Below are 15,602 nucleotides of genomic sequence, written 5' to 3'. Positions count from 1 at the left end.
TAAACAGGTACCGCTCCGGTGGGAAGGTAAACGGCGTTTCCGTGCACTGCTCTGGTTCGCCTGAAGTGGCTTAGTCATGCTGGTCACATGACCTGGAAGCTCGGCCAATAAAGCGAGATGAGCGCCGCAACCCCAGAGTCATCTGCGACTGAACCTAATGGTCAGGGGTCCCTTTACCTTACCTGTCTTAACTGCCAAGATGGCACCTGCAGGCCTTCCAGAGAACATCTTCACCTTTGGTTCAACCAAACAGAAGTGTTTAAATAAAAAATAAACTGCATGAAAAAAATTGCACTTTTCAGTGAGAATTTCCATATTTATCTTTTCTGATCATTCTGTCAGTGCAAACATTCCTATTTGCCAGATGGAACAACCCTAGTTCTCCTTTACCACCACCCTGTGCTGTTCTGGGGGGTCCTCCTGACCTTCCAGATCATATTTGGGGCTGGTTTGTGGGATGCACAGAGAGAAGAGAGTGTTGAAAGCTCTGTTGCACTAGTGGTGCCTTTCACTAGTGCACCATGTTTATTTAATTATTAAATTTGCATTATGCCCTATACCTGTATCAGGGCAGTTCACAGGATAAAATCACAATATAAAAGCACAGCATACATAATCAAAATAAAACCAAAAACAGCCCAACACATTTTAAAGGGGCATTAGATGTCAACCAGCCAAAGACCTGGTTAAAGGGGAATGTTTTTGCCTGGCACCTAAAGGTGTATAATGAAAGTGCCAATGAAGGCTAACATCAGCAGGCAGGGAGTTCCAAAGAACAGGTGCTCCCACACTAGAAGATCTGTTTTTAACCAGACCTGGTGTATCCCTTTTTCAACAAGTAAGATAATGGAGGCTCTGGGGCTGCAGAAATGATCCATGCCGCTTAACAATGGTAAAACCAGGCATAGCAGCTGAACAAGGAGGCAGGTTATAAAGTTTCAGTGCAAACAATGGGCTTTAAAAGGCACTTAAAGGATTTGGGACCCAGGGCCACTGACACAAAGTTGCATAAAAGGTAAATATACTAATGTATACATACTGATGGAGATTTGGAAGTTAGCAAACCAACTGATTTCTCACCCAAATCACCCTGGTTAATTCTTCAGTTAATTTGCACCCCATCCTAGATAAATCAGCTCCTCTTCAGTTCATTTACCCCAATTAAATTTTCAAAAGACCCTGTTCCAAATCAATTCAATTCTGCTTCCATTACCCCTATTCATTACCCCAATTGACTCTAGATAGCTTCTTAAATACATTTATTCCCCTAAATACTTTAGATGGTAATCCAGGTGACACACACCCATTCAATTTTTCCAGAATTCCATGAATCAGATATGGCCCACTCTCTTACCACCACCACCACAGTTGCTGCTCCTGAGATCTACAAGGGGGCAGGGAGGGGGGCAGAAGTTAGCGAAGGATCTACAGGTCACTGGCTCATTTGCAGGACACCAGCATGAGTTTCCAGCAACAACAATGTAACTATTCCCAGGTCCCACCTAAGGTAGGCTAACCAGAGGTGAACTTTCGTGTGAGGAAAGTAATAACAAAAGGAGAGCCTGCAGGATCAGGCCAGTGGCCCATCCAGTTGAGATTCCTGCTCTCACAGTGGCCAACCAGGTGCACAAGCAGGATTTGAGCCCTCTCTCCTTCTGCAGCTGGTGTTCAGAAGCACCGCTGTCACCAGCCGTGGAGGCAGAGTGTAGACGGCCCTCTCCTCCTTGAAGGTGTCTAATCCTCTTAAAGCCAACTAGGTCGGTGCCCGTGACTGCCTGTAGGTTTAACTTGGTTTGGTAGGGAAAACCTATTCCTAAAATCAGGAAATGCTCAGAAGTAACTTGTTATTTATTTATTTTATTTAATAAAACTTATAAACTGCTTGATTGTAAAAAAGAAAGCAGTTTACAAAAACAAAGTAATGAAATTATCAGTTTTAAAAAGTTAAAAACTATTTAGAAACTTGAAAAATCAATAAGTGAAAAACTATAATCAATGATAAGCCAGATTAAAACACATGTCACTGTTCTACCTGTCTCAGGCTTCTAAATGTTTTTGGCAGGAGGTAAAAAGAGTTCATTTATGGTGCCTGCCTAATGTTAGTTAGGCACCTCTCCATAGAGCAAGTCTTTGAGGATCCTGCCATCTTCCATTCTGTGTGACACCTGGCTTGAGAGCAGTACATGTGAAAAGGATCTAGGAGTCTTGGTTGACCACAAACTTGACATGAGCCAACAGTGTGACGCGGCAGCTAAAAAAGCCAATGCAATTCTGGCCTGCATCAAAAGGAGTATAGCATCTAGATCAAGGGAAGTAATAGTGCCACTGTATTCTGCTCTGGTCAGACCTCACCTGGAGTACTGTTTCCAGTTCTGGGCACCACAGTTCAAGAAGGACACTGACAAACTGGAACGTGTCCAGAGGAGGGCAACCAAAATGGTCAAAGGCCTGGAAACGATGCCTTATGCGGAACGGCTAAGGGAGCTGGGCATATTTAGCCTGGAGAAGAGGAGATTAAGGGGTGATATGATAGCCATGTTCAAATATATAAAAGGATGTCACATAGAGGAGGGAGAAAGGTTGTTTTCTGCTGCTCCAGAGAAGCGGACACGGAGCAATGGATCCAAACTACAAGAAAGAAGATTCCACCTAAACATTAGGAAGAACTTCCTGACAGTAAGAGCTGTTCGACAGTGGAATTTGCTGCCAAGGAGTGTGGTGGAGTCTCCTTCTTTGGAGGTCTTTAAGCAGAGGCTTGACAACCATATGTCAGGAGTGCTCTGATGGTGTTTCCTGCTTGGCAGGGGGTTGGACTCGATGGCCCTTGTGGTCTATTCCAACTCTATGATTCTATGATTCTATGTTCATGACCAAGCCAGCATAGACATCGCTTGGGACTGCAAACATGATGGGAATGTGGGCTTAGGAGCACACATCTTTGTTTGAGACTCTGCCCTGCCACGGTGCCCAAAATCTTCCTGACACAGTACATGTGGAAGGCATTGAGACATGGCTCCTGGTGGATGTAAATTGCCCATGACTCACTTCCCTAAAGCATTGTGCTCAACATGCAAGAGCTGTAGGCCTTCATCTTGGTATTGGACATTAGCATCCCATTCTCCCCAGACCCTGGGGAGAGGCAAGTTATTGCCACAGCTGCCTTGCCAATATGCTTGTCCAGCTCAGCATCAATGGAGAGGCTGCTGCTTATGGTGGAACCTACCACCTCAAGTGTGTGGTCACCATGCTGATGGATGGAATGCTAACAGGCATGAAAATCATTAAATGGTCTGTCAAGACATGACAATTTCCAAGTGGTCCATAGTGGGGGCAGGAAGGTGTTGGAGAACTATTCCTTTAGATAAATTGGCAGATCGTATGATTCAAGTATCAGACCATGTTCTATGTACAGAGCTAACACTGACCAGGGTCAATAACTGGTATGATTAGTGAATGTGCCAGCCTTACGCAACTTGATGGCCCTCAGATGTTTTGGAGTACAATTCCCATCAGCCCCTGCCAGTACAGCCATGCTCTTATCATCCCCAATGTCACAGTGCCATGATGACTGGGTTTGGTGGAAGGCATAGTCCAAGACACTTAGAGGGTACCAGACTGGGGAAGGCTAGGGTGTTAGGGAAAATATCAGGGTGTTTCCTCAATACCGATGGCCAATCAGTACCAGACACAAGTCAGATCAATTAACAGGCACTTATTTAGCACTGCAATGGACACCACTTAATCCACCCACCCTTAGGCAAAGAGGAAGGTGCCAGGTAAAAGAAACAGCAATATTTATACCTTTAGTATTCCTAAATAACAGCTTTCCCCCCCAGCTAAGCCATGTGGCATAACAAAGTTCTTCCTCCTCCAACAGTTTCTCTTGCCTTCATGCTGCTTTTTCCTTCTCTCCTGGTTCCCTTACAAACACAATTTCATAGCTGTCAAGTGTCCCTTATTTGAAGGGACAGTCCCTTATTCCAACGCCATGTCCCGCTGCTGTCCCTTATTGATGGATGTCCCTTAAATGTCCCTTAAATGATGTCCCTTAAATTTCAAAGGAAGCAGCTCCTCTCCCTCCCTCCCTGCTGGCCAGGGAGGAGGGAGGCTCCAAATGTGTTGCTTGGCTGTGTTGCTCACCCAATAAGAAGTCTAAGAATGACTGGAGGGTGGAGCTTGCATGCCTTGCGTGTGGCTAGTTAATGCAAGCTGAGGGGTTTTTTGAATGCTGGACGCCATTTTGTTGCATGTGCTGCTGCAAACTTTGCAGTTCAAAGCCAGGCTGGAGAGCCATCTTAAGTTGAGGCTGCTTAGGCCTTGTGGTGCATGTGATTCAGATTCTATTCAGTTGAACCTCTGGTTACAAAGTTGGTTAGACAGTGTTCTCGAAGCTACCCAGCATGAGTTTGACCAGATTGCAGGAGGACAGGAAGACTGGAGTGCCTGGAACAGGTGAGGCTGCAGGTCCCTTATTTTGGCTGCTGGTCCCTTATTTTCAAGGCTGCTGGTCCCTTATTTTCAAATCTGTAAGTTGACAGCTATGCAATTTGCTCAACCCTTCTCACACACATTTCAATTTTCATTGTATAATTTCAATAATTTCCCCAACAAGCGCATGTCGTCAGAGAGGCACATTGTGTTCTTTAGTCCAAGGTGCACCCCTACAGAACAGATGGTTTTTGAAAAATGCATTTGCAATCTGGACTGGAAGATTATAGGTTTTATTTAATCATTCATTCAACATATTATTATTTTTAACCCACCCTTCATCTACAGAGATACCAGAGCGGGGTGCAGAACATAAAGCAGAAACAACCGATCCAATTATAAAGTAAAGTACAAGGCAGCACTGAAGAGAGAGCTGCAGCTCAAGATAGGAAAAGTGGTGGTAAGGGAACACCTGGCAACTTTAAATGAATTCAAATCCCCAGGGCCTGATGAGCTGCACCTAAGGGTACTCAAGGAGCTTGAGGATGTAATCTCAGAGCCTCAGTCTAATATTAGAGGATTATTGGAGAACAGGTGAGGCAGGCAAATGTTCCTGCATTCAAAGGGGGAAGGGAGAAGACCCAGGTGCAAAGGGCCAAAGGATCTGGTTGTTAGCTAAAAGGTGAGCCGTTTAAGACCACCCAGGGACTCTTTAGGGCCTGATTCCAATATTGCAGGAGGTTGAACCAGATGATCCTTGGGGTTCCTCCCAACTCTACAGATTCCAAGGCATTCCAAAATGCGCCATCAGATAAAGCTGATGAAAACAGAAGACCATCATCAGCTGCCAAAACGTCAAATTTATGGGCAAACAAGGCTTAGCCTGGTGCCAAAATGGCAACAATGGTGCCAGTCATACTAGTAAAACAGGTAGGGAACCTCAGTGTCTTTATCTGACCCTCAGGATTCTCCCCAGGACACAACTGTCACTGATCCTTGAGTGTGCTTGGTGGGCCAGGCTATGTCTTTGGACTCTTAACCGTGCTTCTTGGTCGCCTGGATAGAGAGCTGGTAGAGAGCGTTTGTGTGTGTGATGAAACTAGCCTACCATACCAAATGTACATTTCTTGCTCCACCCACTTTTGCCTCTAACCCCACCCACCACTGGCGTGTGGCCCTTGAAAGGCTGCCCAGAAGGGAATGTGGCCTTCAAGCTGAGAAAAAATTCCCACCCATGCTGAAGAAGGAATCTGTCCTGTAGACAGGGTGCCACCACAGAGAAGACTCCATTCTCCCCTCACTCCCCATCCCCAGCCTTTTGGACCAATGGCCTTCAAGGTACCTTAGAGCAATAGGCTTCTAGCTTTTCAGACTTGGGACTCACTTTTTGCCCAAACCAGCTTTTGAGGACCTTGAGATACCACTGTATCCTGTTTTTATGCTTTCATTGTAACACCATTTGTTAAATTTTTATTCTTTTGTTTTAATGTTATGATGAACAAAAAAATTTAAAGGAAGACTGAAAGAGGCAGAGATGGGTGCTGTGTGGCACGTATTGAAACGTCCCTCTGGTGCTCTAAGAGTGGGAGGGGAGCACTTTCTTCATTATCAGCACCCAGTCATGAGACAGGATGAAGGCCCAGGCTCAGGGAATTAACTTTGGGCATGATTTTGAGAGTTGCTATTATGTCCCAAAGACCGTTTGTCTACCTTCCCCAGCCATCTGTTGGCAGAGCAATCTCCACCATTAGGCAGAGTGAAGTATTTGCTTCAGGTAGCAGGGGCTTAAAAGTTTGCCTGGGCCCCTGCCAGGTGGCAGGGAAAGGGCTTGAATCTCCAGATTGCGAGAGGGATAGTAGTAGTAGTAGTAGTAGTAGTAGTAATTGAGAAGACTGTGCATGCAGCTTGCAACTTTAAGCCCAACAGGAGCTGGCTGCAATACATAGACACTTGATGGTTTGCCCTCCTCTGTTCCCCTCTGCCAGTTAGGGTCGACCTCCAGGGACTGCCTCCAAGACATTACCAGGGGCCACTGCTGGATCTCAGGTTTAAGCCCTGGAATCTCAGGCTATGGGATGCTTCTGACCTGGAAAACCTACAGGGGCAGCAGCTGCTCTCCATTACACCCTTGAGTCTCTTAACCTGCCCTCAGGTGTCCTGTGGGATTTTGTTCTGTTTGCAGAGTTGGAGTAAGATTCAGTTGCCAGTCCAGTGGAACAATGGTGGTTCAGCATCTCTGCCTTTGCCTCTCTATTGAGAGATGAAAAGTTGGCCAGCCTTGGTGGCAGAGTGTGGGTGGTGTTTTATGAGTAATTCTGTTGTTCCCATCTCTTGCTGGTAAAACCTTTTCCTTTTCCATTATCTGTTGGGTGTTCTGTTTATGAACTCTGATTGATGGCAAACCAAGTGAAACAAACATTAAGGCATTGTGAGGTGTTTCAGATTTAGCTTGATATGACACATCTTGCAGCCCTGAAAGGTCCACTGGTGCAAAGGTGTGGCATTGTTTGACGCACACTGAGTCACAGGGACAATTTTTCACAAGTGCAAAATATCTATGCCCTTAAATGCCTACTTCTCTAAAGCAAAGGGGAGGGGGATTGTTGATGCTTTTGATATATTTATTGTATCCCTAATCTTAAAATGTTTATGGAAATGGTTTGATTTGATGGTTCACTTTTTGTTTCATTTATTTAAGATTACATTTGCTGCTTTTGTATTTATTTAATGTTTTTCACGCCGCAAGCCACCTTGAGTATGGTGTTAACTATGGAAAGTATATGTATGTGTATGTATGTATGCATTATGTATGTATGTAAAGGTAAAGGGACCCCTGAGTCGCGGACGACTCTGGGGCTGCGGTGCTCACCTCGCTGTATCGGCCAAGGGAGCTGGTGTACCGCTTTTCCTGGGCTCCGTGGTTTAACCCACAGCGCCCCCCGCGCCTACGGCTATCTTTTACAGCAGCAAGGTTAAAGCGCTCGCGGCGTGATTTCAAAAAGAGGGAGCGCTGCGTCTGGGAAGGACCCCTCGCGGCGGGTGGGGGAGGGGCTGCGCTTCAGAGCTGCAGGTTCGAATCCCGGCTCGGCCACGGAGCCCCTCGGGGCCCCTCGGACTCCCTGGCGGGGTTGTTGGGGGGGCGACGCGCGGCCCCTTGAGCTCCAGCGAGGCCAGGCAGCAAACCTTCGCCGCCGCTGCGCCAAATAAGCTCCGCCCTCCGCTGCCGCCGCCGCCCTAAGGGGCTCCGGGGTCTTCCGTGTCTCGCGGCGGAAGTCCGCCCGGGCGCGCCGGGCGAGAATCTGACCTTCCGAAAAGGTCTCTATGATCGACGAGCTCCTCCCCCGCCCGCGTTGCCATGGAAACCTCAGCGCCTCAGAGCGGAAGTGGCGACACCGACATGGTCTGGACTGGAGGCGCCTCCCTCGCCAGACCTGCGATCCGCTGAGGAAGCTTTCTCTGAACGGCCTAGCCGGAAATGACGTCGTTGTCGGCGCCCGTCTGCCTCCGGAGACAGAACCAGAAACGTCAATGAGCCGCATGGTGAAGGCGGGTGGACAGAGCGGCGGAAGTGCGTTTCGCACGCCGGAAGCGAGGCCTCGGTCTACCTGCGCCGGCGCAGATGTCGCTAATAGCGCATGCGCCCTGGTGCCGTAACCGTTTCCTTTTCCCTCCGCCCGGTGTCGCATCATCGACTGTCCCTTCCGCTCCCTCCCGGAAGCCGTGTGAGCGGTACTGCTGCGTAAGCCTTCCGGGCAGGCGGGCGGTTCCCCACCCCTGGGCAGAGCGCGGCGGCCGGCCATGGCTCAGTGAGGCGGCGGCGGCGGCGGCGGCCGGGGCTTGGCGCAGGTGAGGGGGCGTCGAGAGGCCGGGCTGGAAGGCTTGGCGGGCCGGCGAGGGCATCTCTGAGCCGCCCCTCGCGGGCTCTTTTCTCTGCTCCTCCCCGTAGGCAGGACGGAGCAGGCGGCGGAGGCAGGAGCAGCAGCCGCCGCCGGCGCCTCACGGGCGCGCGCACCCCGCGATCCCGCGCGGCCTTGAGCCCCCTCGCCCCGCCCCTCCCCCCAGGGCAGAAGCCCCTTGCGAAGCTTCCCTCTTCCTCCTCTTCTCTCTCAGGAAAGCCAAGCCCACCTTCTCCTTCGCGCGCCTCGGCTTCAACCCCGCCCGCCCCCCCCAATAAAATTCCTCCTCTGGGCAAAGGCAGCTGCGAGCCTCCCTGGAAAAGGTCCAGCCCTATGAGGATTCCCCACTCGGCTTCCCTTCTCCCCGCGGCTTTCCCCGATTCCTCTCGGGGGGCGTGCCGGCCCCCTGACTCGGCATTCCTCCGCCCCAGCTGCTCCTCCCCGTCCTCCTCTGCGCCCACCTGCCCGCCAGCTGCTCCCCGGCTCGCGCCCTCCCTGTTTTATGCTGTGCAGGGGGATCGCCAGCGCCCATGAGGGAGTACAAAGTCGTGGTTTTAGGGAGTGGGGGGGTGGGCAAGTCGGCTTTGACCGTGCAGTTTGTCACCGGGACGTTCATTGAGAAGTACGACCCCACCATCGAAGACTTCTACCGCAAGGAGATTGAAGTGGACTGCTCCCCATCAGTACTGGAAATCTTGGATACCGCAGGGACGGAACAGTTTGCTTCCATGCGTGATCTCTACATTAAAAATGGCCAAGGCTTCATCCTAGTTTACAGTTTGGTGAACCAACAATCTTTCCAGGTAAGAAATACTGTTTCATCTATGCTTCCTGCCCCCTCCCCAGGACTTTTTGTGCGTTTCCCCTCTCCCCAAAAATCTCAAGCAACTGAAAATATATTTCTCTGTTAGGAGTGCAACTAGACTTTAAGCAGCTGTTATCCACCATCACAGTTTGGCAGCACTGTGGTTTTTTGTTGTTGTTGTTTAATTGTTTAGTCGTGTCTGCCTCTTCGTGACCCCATGGACCAGAGCACGCCAGGCACTCCTGTCTTCCACTGCCTCCCGCAGCTTGGTCAAACTCATCCTGGTAGCTTTGAGAACACTTTGAGAACACCATCTCGTCCTCTTCTCCTTGTGCCCTCCATCTTTCCCAACATCAGGGTCTTTTCCAGGAAGTCTTCTCTTCTCATGAGGTGGCCACAGTATTGGAGCCTCAGCTTCACGATCTGGCCTTCCAATGAGCACTCAGGGCTGATTTCCTTCAGAATGGATAGGTCTGATCTTCTTGCAGTCCATGGGATTCTCAAGAGTCTCCTCCAGCACCATAATTCAAAAGCATCAATTCTTCGGCGATCAGTCTTCTTTATGGTCCAGCTCTCACTTCCATACATCACTACTGGGAAAACCATAGCTGTGGTTTTAGCTAAAAACACCAAACTGTGTTTTTAGCTGAACATTATTTACCAAAATATACACAAAAGTTTTTGAATATCTATTCATATAACTTGTTTACTTAAAAATCTGACCACACTTTATTACAGAAGACAGTTTGGGTCAGAAGGAATGACTGCAGATACTGATTGCTAAAAGCTATTGACATGTTGTGAGTTGTGTCAGGATATGTCAGATGCTTTGTTGCTGAGTTTTTAAAGAGTGAAAATAGTTTTTGTATTGGTGGTGGCTTAGGTAACGTAGCAGTCTTCAAATACGCTCAGTTCACAACCATAAAACAATTTGGTCTTTGCCAGTTAGCTCTTAACTGCTTGAGTTCCCAATAATAATTTTTTTTTTGGGGGGGGGGAGTCTGAGCATGCTATTGAAACCTTCATGTCTGAAGTCCAAGTATGCAGAGCTGCAATTGGGCATCTTAATAGTGATTCCTATAACCTGGAGTGGGAAGGAATGCATGGGAAGGGTTAGAAGCTGGCCCTCCCTAAGAGCTGTGCAAAGACTCCTTACTGGCACCAGCTAACTTGCTGAGTTGGGTGGACTCCAGCTTCTTGGCAGACTCTATTACACCCACGCAGAGAGTGGAGTATATCCGTGGTGGATGCATAGCTAGATAAATGCTTATCTTGATTCCAGGCTTCTTTCCTTGGCATTTCTTTTCTATTGCACTTGGCTGCCTCTCTTCTCTGCTCATGATATCTTGCATGTTCTAGCATAAAGACAACTTAATAACCCCTCAAGACCTCAAGCCTCTATTGAATCCTCAAGTGGGGCAGTGGGACCCGCTTGCACTGGGTGTGTGTGTCTTTTTTTAGCACTCCTAATCAAAAGGAAGTAGGCGTGAGTCTTCCCATGCAATTGCATTAATAATTGTAGCTTTCAAAACTTAATTTCTGTACCTTAGAAGTGTGCAAGATCCCATAGATCCCGAGTGACTTATTTATAGTCACACTCTCCCCATGCTCCAGTGGAGGCTTGCAAAACAACTTGTGGACACCCTCCCCACATGGGTTGCCAGGTGTCGTGACAGACCCCTTGTTCTTACAGACCCAGAAACTTGGAAGGTTTGTCAAGCCTCTGACATGCCGCCATCTGCCTATCTGTCTTTTTTGTTCTCATGTGTCTCTTGTACCTGTGTTGTACAGTTTTTGACAAGGACCTTTCTTCATACAAAAATATATACAAATGGGTTTTTTAAAAGCAAAATAACATACTTGAAGGCATAGCACAAATCCCTTTCCTGAACCTGCCATTCCCACAGGGATATTTCTGCCCCCTAAATGAAAACTGTCACTTCATGCCCTCTCAGTGGAGGCAGATCTGCTTTCTGGCATGTAGGCTAAATCGCTTAACATTTGGTCACAGTTGCACTGGTTTGCTGTCTGAGCACTGCTGCAGCCATGAGGGTTTCAATGGCTTTCTTTTCTTCTTCAGGACATCAAGCCAATGAGGGACCAAATTGTCCGTGTAAAGAGATACGAGAAGGTTCCTCTCATCCTGGTGGGGAATAAAGTGGATCTGGAGTCGGAAAGGGAGGTTTTGTCAGCGGAAGGTCGTGCTCTGGCCCAGGAGTGGGGCTGCCCATTCATGGAGACATCTGCCAAGAGCAAGACCATGGTGGATGAACTCTTTGCAGAGATCGTGAGGCAAATGAACTATGCATCCCTGCCTGAAAAGCAAGACCAGTGTTGTACAACTTGTATTGTCCAGTGAAAAAGAGAAAGCAGAATCTCAATCATGGCCATACCAAGCAGGTTGGTGGAATCTCCATGGATAGCAGAATACCACTCAAGGGTAGGAGGGAGCTGTTAGGCTCAAGGTGGACTACAGTGTCTTCTATTATTATTATTATTATTATTATTATTATTATTATTATACAAACTGGGCAGTAGCATTGTTTTTGCAGCAACCCTGTGATTGAGAAGTGAGGAGTGGCAGCGCATTTGACAGTGTAGGGAGCTTGTCCTAGGCTGTCCAGTCAACTTTGTTCCTGGGCCAGGATTCAGACTTGTGCTTCCCAAGGAAGCACTTGACTCCACTGGATCTCTCAGAAACGCACTTTGTTCAGTTTCTTGCCAGCCTACATTGCCATGGCAGGTGGCTTCTGCTGGACATCTGACCAATGTCTTGTGGTTTGCTGTCGCCCTGAATTTTTTGCTCTGGCAATGAGTTTGACTAGCTTTCCTTTGGAGATCCCTGCTATTGTTCTCAGTTGCCTTACATTGCATCAGGCTGTTGGTTCACCTAGCCCAGCGTGGTCTATAGCAATTGCTGATGGCTCCCCGTAGTCTTGCACAGAGACTGGCTTTTCAAAAGCCTTTTAGCCAGAGTAGCAAAGGGTTGAAGCTGCTGCCCTCTGTTTGCAGTGCTTGCATTCTGCCCCTCTCAAGTTTGCCCAGAAAATAATTGCTAACTTGCCCCAGTTGAATGAGGATCATGTGAATGCACAGCAGCACCTCAGTTAACTTGCCTTGAAGCATACACCTGCCTTTCGGTGGAGAGCCACTGGTTAGGCCCTCAAGTGCTTGCATTGGGTACCAGCAGAGTGGACCTCTGTGCCTTATGTGATCGTACAGGCTATGCAAAAGTGTAATGGAGTTTCAGCAGTAGTTGGTGAGGTGGGAAATAAGTGGCAAAACCACATTATTTGCAACAGTGCCTAGTAACTGGATTAACAAGGTGCACGGGCTACTGATAGTTCATAGTTAGTACTGATAGTTTTTTGGAACCTCATGAGTGCACCAGCAGGATGCAGACTAGCGCAGAAAATGAGGTGGAGATGCAAGTTGATGGCAGCCATCGGGCTGCCTCATTTAGCCCCATGTGTAAGGAGGGAGGCTGGCCTGAGGTACTTGCCTCAGCATCTGTTTCCTGGTTTTCCATCTTTCCTGGTACCTTCCAGATTTTGCTGGACTGCAGCTGCCATCATTCCTGACCATTGGCCAGGCTGCCTTGGGCTGATGGGAGTTGGAGTCCAGCGAAACACCCAGCCTAGTCCAAGGAGAACCACTCCAGAGGCAGCAAGTCTTCTCTTGAGACTTTCCTCCTGCTGCCTGGCTTTGGGTATAAAGATGGCTGTCTAAAAGGAATGTGGATATGGGCCTTCTGAGGTTGATCAGACCCCAGAGTCCTTGCGCAAGCTGCTCTAAGCATATTCCCTCTCATGCAAATCACTTTAATAATAGAAGCATCTGAAGAAGCGGAAGAGTGTCACTGCTGATTCCTACTGTGCTTCTGCATGATTTGAAGCTGCCTCTTGGCTCAAAAGAGGCAAGTGGTTACGAAAACAGTCTGATGTGTCAGCTGTCATTTAAATATTCCAGGGTGGTTGCTGACTGTGTTCTGCAGTTTAAAAGTTTGTGTTGAAACTCACATCAGTTGCTGCAAATGGAATAACACCGGTGACATTGTGCAGCCTCTCCTTTGCCCTGGTCTGAAACTTCCACTCTTAAAGGGGGGGGGGGGGGCTTCCAGTGAAATACCAGTGGTCTCTCTTCTGTTATGTCAGGCTGTTTGGGGGGGGGGTGGACTCCCTTGCTGAGGGATGCCATTTGCAAATTCTACTTTGCCAGGTGTAACACTGTCTGAAAAGCAACACCGCCTGCTTTCTCTGTGCCACTCACAGTATTGCAGAATCCTGGCCTTGATGATGAAATTGGCTTACATGTCAGGGGAAAATTTGTGCACTCAAATGAAGCATGAGAAAAGGGAATGTAAAGGAGCCTTGTGTGCTTGATAGGGTGGGGGAGCTACAGAGGACAAGGCGAAAGGGCCTGACTGAATCTCAACTACCTTGGGGGTAAGGTATGCCCAGAAACAGTGGGCGTGGGCTGTTGCGCCAAAGTGTGGAGTCTGTTTAATACAAGGATAGGCTGGCCCCTGGCCCAGTCACTGGTCTGTATCCTGAAAGAGCCGAGCCTGCCTTTGATTTGCTCTTTGTCTTAACTGCAGATAAAAACTCAGAGGAATTTGCACAGATGCTGCTTTGGAGAAACCCTTTCAGCCCAGGCTGCAGAACTGAGCCTTGCTAAATCCTGTCTCTCTCTTTAGAGCACATTTCCAGGCGTGGGTGCAAAAAGGTCAGCGGCGGCCATGGACATCCGTAGGCCTGCAACAAACGCTTAGCATGTTTACCACACATTCTGAAATCTGTTCTTTATCTCTCAGTCCTTCTCGTTCTTTTTAAAATAGCTTTCTAAATTCCTATTAATGGCTAATATGCAAAGGTTCATTTTAAAAATATGTTTTGATTTCCTTAATTGATTTCCAGAACTTGTATTTATTAAATTTTAAACTCAGTATTACCTACTCAATGCCTTTTTAAGTGAAAGTTTTAATGGAGAATAAAAGTGAGCCTTAAACAAGTGGTTACTTCTGTATATTACCTCACATCCGTGCTTGATTTGCAAAAAGAAAGTTTTCTTCTCCTCCAAAATGTCACTGGTTGAAACTTCAAAATGTTCTGTTTACATGTGATTGTGTCATAGATATGAGTCATATTGTACGGATGTTTTAAACATCACATTTCGCTAGCAGCTGTGGTGGCTGGTCATTGGTCTTACATGAAGATAGGAAGTTATTGGACTGGGTCTCGAGCTGACCAGCACTTTGTATGTGTTTTCCTTCTTATCACATGGTATTCAGAGTTTGTTTGGTTTTCCCCTTTTAAACTGATGCAGCATTCATGTTAAATCACCAGGACATTTTTCAATTTCTGATATTGTATTTCTCGGCAAAGAATAATGAGTTGTCCACGGGGCTTTTGTTCAAAAGCAAAAGCTAACTTGGGTTTGCCTGACAGGATTAAGATGACATCAAATGCAAAAACAAAAAAACATTTTCTAGTTCTTAAAATACTGTTTCTCTCCTAATAATGTTTTGAAGCAATATCTGTTTGCTTATTTCCTGCCCACTCCCCTGGTTTCCAGTACTCTGAGCTGGCACAGCAGGCAAGAGTGTTGAGCATCAACTCCATGCACGATTGCATTACACAGCCATTGCCTTCTGCAGAGTTTACCTGATTTAAACTATTTTGTCTGGATACTTGAAAACTTAGAACAGCAACACAGGTATTAAGCAGAATGAAAAGTATATAAATAGCTGAAGTGTTGAGGTAGGAGTTTTTTCCAGCAGTGATTTGAGAAACCGCCTTTTCCTCCCCACAGTCTGAATAACTGTGGCTCATTTACCTGTATCAAATTGTAGGTTTAAGAGCCTAGCTTAATTAATTTGAACATGCTTGATAAATACTGGCTTGTCCTATAAAAGCCAATAACCTGTTGACAATGAATTCTTGCAATTAAGTACTAGCCTGAGATATGAGGCAACTATAACTTCAAAAAGAGGCACCAGCATTCTGCATGTTTAGTCTCATTTGAACCCTATTGAGAAAAAAATCAGTTTTAAGTTTAAAGCTTCAGGTTACCAAATTTGCAATGGGGTTACTAGAAATTAATGTTAGGTTTGCACTTTAATGGAAGACTTCAAAACTGAAGGCTGTTCTCAAAGTATATTTATATGGTAACATGTTAGTAGTGCCAAGGGAACAGAGGATCCAAATAACCTAATTTCCTAAGAGGGCAAAAACCTTGCATTGCCACCAAACCCTTTCCCTTTTGTTTCTTAATTGATCATTTGTTAAAATGTGATTTAAAATCCTTAACTGACATCAGCAGTTGGTATAGTACCAGGAATGGCAAAACTTATGCCCAGTGTCAGTTTCCTCACTGCAAATTGGAATAAGGGACCAAATGTTTAGCTGAGGCTTCCTCTTGGGTTGCAGTGAGGAGTAGCTTTGTGGAAGTAGCTGATAACGCAATATTTGCAG

At 47.1% G+C, this 15,602-nt stretch overlaps 1 protein-coding gene across 1 annotated transcript; it reads left to right on the top strand.

Moving 5' to 3' along the window:
• Positions 1-8,127: 8,127 nt before the first annotated feature.
• Positions 8,128-11,529, top strand: RAP2C (RAP2C, member of RAS oncogene family). The gene is made up of 2 exons (XM_077922726.1): positions 8,128-9,127; positions 11,210-11,529. The coding sequence occupies exons 1-2, from the start codon at positions 8,855-8,857 to the stop codon at positions 11,486-11,488; spliced, it is 552 nt and encodes a 183-aa protein (XP_077778852.1). The 5' UTR covers positions 8,128-8,854; the 3' UTR covers positions 11,489-11,529.
• The last annotated feature ends 4,073 nt before the right edge of the window (positions 11,530-15,602 follow it).

This window comes from Podarcis muralis, chromosome Z (assembly GCF_964188315.1).
Source record: "Podarcis muralis chromosome Z, rPodMur119.hap1.1, whole genome shotgun sequence".
Classification (NCBI taxonomy): Eukaryota; Metazoa; Chordata; class Lepidosauria; order Squamata; family Lacertidae; genus Podarcis; species Podarcis muralis.
This window is presented reverse-complemented; position numbering and strand designations above follow the sequence as displayed.